This window comes from Penaeus chinensis, chromosome 38 (assembly GCF_019202785.1).
Source record: "Penaeus chinensis breed Huanghai No. 1 chromosome 38, ASM1920278v2, whole genome shotgun sequence".
Lineage (NCBI taxonomy): Eukaryota > Metazoa > Arthropoda > Malacostraca > Decapoda > Penaeidae > Penaeus > Penaeus chinensis.
In genome coordinates, this window is record NC_061856.1 from 21,192,219 (window position 1) to 21,194,538 (window position 2,320).

Sequence of the window (2,320 nt, forward strand, 5' to 3'; positions counted from 1 at the left end):
TCTCTCTCTCTCTCTCTCTCTCTCTCTCTCTCTCTCTCTCTCTCTCTCTCTCTCTCTCTCTCTCTCTCTCTCTCTCTCTCTCTCTCTCTCTCTCTCTCTCTCTCTCTCTCGCTCTCCCTCTCTCTCTCTTTCATTCTCTCTCTCTCTCTCTCTCTCTCTCTCTCTCTCTCTCTCTCTCTCTTTCATTCTCTCTCTCTCTCTCTCTCTCTCTCTCTCTCTCTCTCTCTCTCTCGCTCTCGCTCTCCCTCTCTCTCTCTTCCATTCTCTCTCTTTATCTCTCTCTCTCTCTCTCATTCTCTCTCTCTCTCTCTCTCTCTCTCTCTCTCTCTCTCTCTCTCTCACTCTCTCATTCTCTCTCTCTCTCTCTCTCTCTCTCTCTCTCTCTCTCTCTCTCTCTCTCTCTCTCTTTCATTCTCTCTATCTCTCTCTCTCTCTCTCTCTCTCTCTCGCTCTCGCTCTCGCTCTCGCTCTCCTCTCTCTCTCTCTCTCCATTCTCTCTCTTTCTCTCTCTCTCTCTCTCTCATTCTCTCTCTCTCTCTCTCTCTCTCTCTCTCTCTCTCTCTCTCTCTCTCTCTCTCTCTCTCTCTCTCTCTCTCATTCTCTCTCTCTCTCTCTCTCTCTCTCTCTCTCTCTCTCTCTCTCTCTCTCTCTCTCTCTCTCTCTCTCTCTCTCTCTCTATCTATCTATCTGTCTCTCTCATTCTCTCTCTCTCTCTCTCTATTAGACATAGGCCACGTGGCTGTTTGCCACGTGGCTTGAAGTCCAGTAAAGAATCAGCGCCTCGGTGCGGACTTAAATGACGAAGAGTCAAGCCGTTCTACCAGTATGTCTACCTCTGCAAACCAATGTTTAAGGTGTCGTATATAGCCTTCTACACATTCTCTCTCTCTCTCTCTCTTGCTCTCATATTCTCTCTATCTCTCTCTGATTCTCTCTCTCTCTCTCTCTCTCTCTCTCTCTCTCTCTCTCTCTCTCTCTCTCTCTCTCTCTCTCTCTCTCTCTCTCTCCTCCTTTCTCTTCTTCCCCTCTCTCCCTCTCTCCGCCTTCCCTTTGACATTGCTGTGCATGGTGTGGCGAGCGCAGTGCCAGACATGAGCAGTATGACCGGCAGGGGGAGGGGGAGGGGAGGGGAAAGGCGAGGGGAAGGGGAGAGGAGGGAGGGGGGATGGCGAGGGTAGAGTAGGAGAAGCGGCCGTGAAAGAGGGCCACCCATGCCAACTTCTGCCATCATAGCGTGCCAACCACAGTCATACCCTGAGAACCCACACCGACCCCGCGCTTATTTAGTGAGCCAACAAATGTCACACACATACACCGGACCCTTGGCTTGTCAGGGGATACCGGAACAGAAATGTAAGTGGACGCGAGGGATTTCTCCTGTGGGACTTCTCTCTCTTACTACCTGTCTTAATAGATAGACAAATAGATTGGTAGATGGATGGAGAGAGAGAGAGAGAGAGAGAGAGAGAGAGAGAGAGAGAGAGAGAGAGAGAGAGAGAGAAATGCAACCAAACAAATGAAACAACTAGAAAGCAAATCCGCGAACAAAACCTTCAAAAAATCGTATAGAAGGAAGCTCTGGCCTCAAGAAACAACAGTCAGAAGGCAAGCAGCTGGTGACTGACGTGACTGACACACATAGAAGCTCGAATGTGACACGAGACCCGCCACAGTGTCAAGGACCGGTGTCAACAAGCCACCGCGGGAAACCAATCAGCAGAACCGACCAAACACAGAACAGGCGCTCGACACAGACTTGAGACAGCCGCCTCTCTCTCACTTCAGTGCCAGGCAAACGCCTCCTTGTGATTTGTGTGTCAAAACTTCAAGACTGGGAAGGGAGAGGAGGAGGAGGAGGAGGAAGGGGAGGAAGAGGAGGGAGAAGATGCATGCGAGAGGGAGGGGAAAGAGAAAGAAGAATGAACGTGAGAGAGGGAAAGAGAGAGAACTGTGCTTGACTGAGAGGCATGTGTACACATGCAAAATTTCAAAAACTCAGGTGAGAGAGTAATATACATATATATATCTATATATTTATTTATATATATATAATATATATATATATAACACATATATATATATATTTATATATATATATATATATATATATATATATATGTGTGTGTGTGTGTGTGTGTGTGTATTAGTCATTTGAGAATTATGAAATTTTAGTATGTACTAAAATTACTTTATTCTGTTCCTAAATTTTCAGCCTTCATATTCCCTGGTCAGCGAGAATTGAATCTGTTGCCTCAGTTGCTCTCCTCTTTGGGCGCATCGGGGAGTCCTCCCAAGGGGAGTGCCCGATGGGCAGGGACCT

At 47.5% G+C, this 2,320-nt stretch overlaps 1 protein-coding gene across 1 annotated transcript in view; it reads right to left on the reverse strand.

The window, feature by feature from the left end:
• Positions 1-2,215: 2,215 nt before the first annotated feature.
• Positions 2,216-2,320, reverse strand: part of LOC125045963 (proteoglycan 4-like) — a 3,734-nt gene continuing 3,629 nt past the window's right edge. Inside the window, exon 2 of the mRNA XM_047643557.1 lies at positions 2,216-2,320. This exon is cut by the window's right edge and continues 1,625 nt beyond it. Coding sequence (XP_047499513.1) covers positions 2,216-2,320 — 105 coding nt within the window.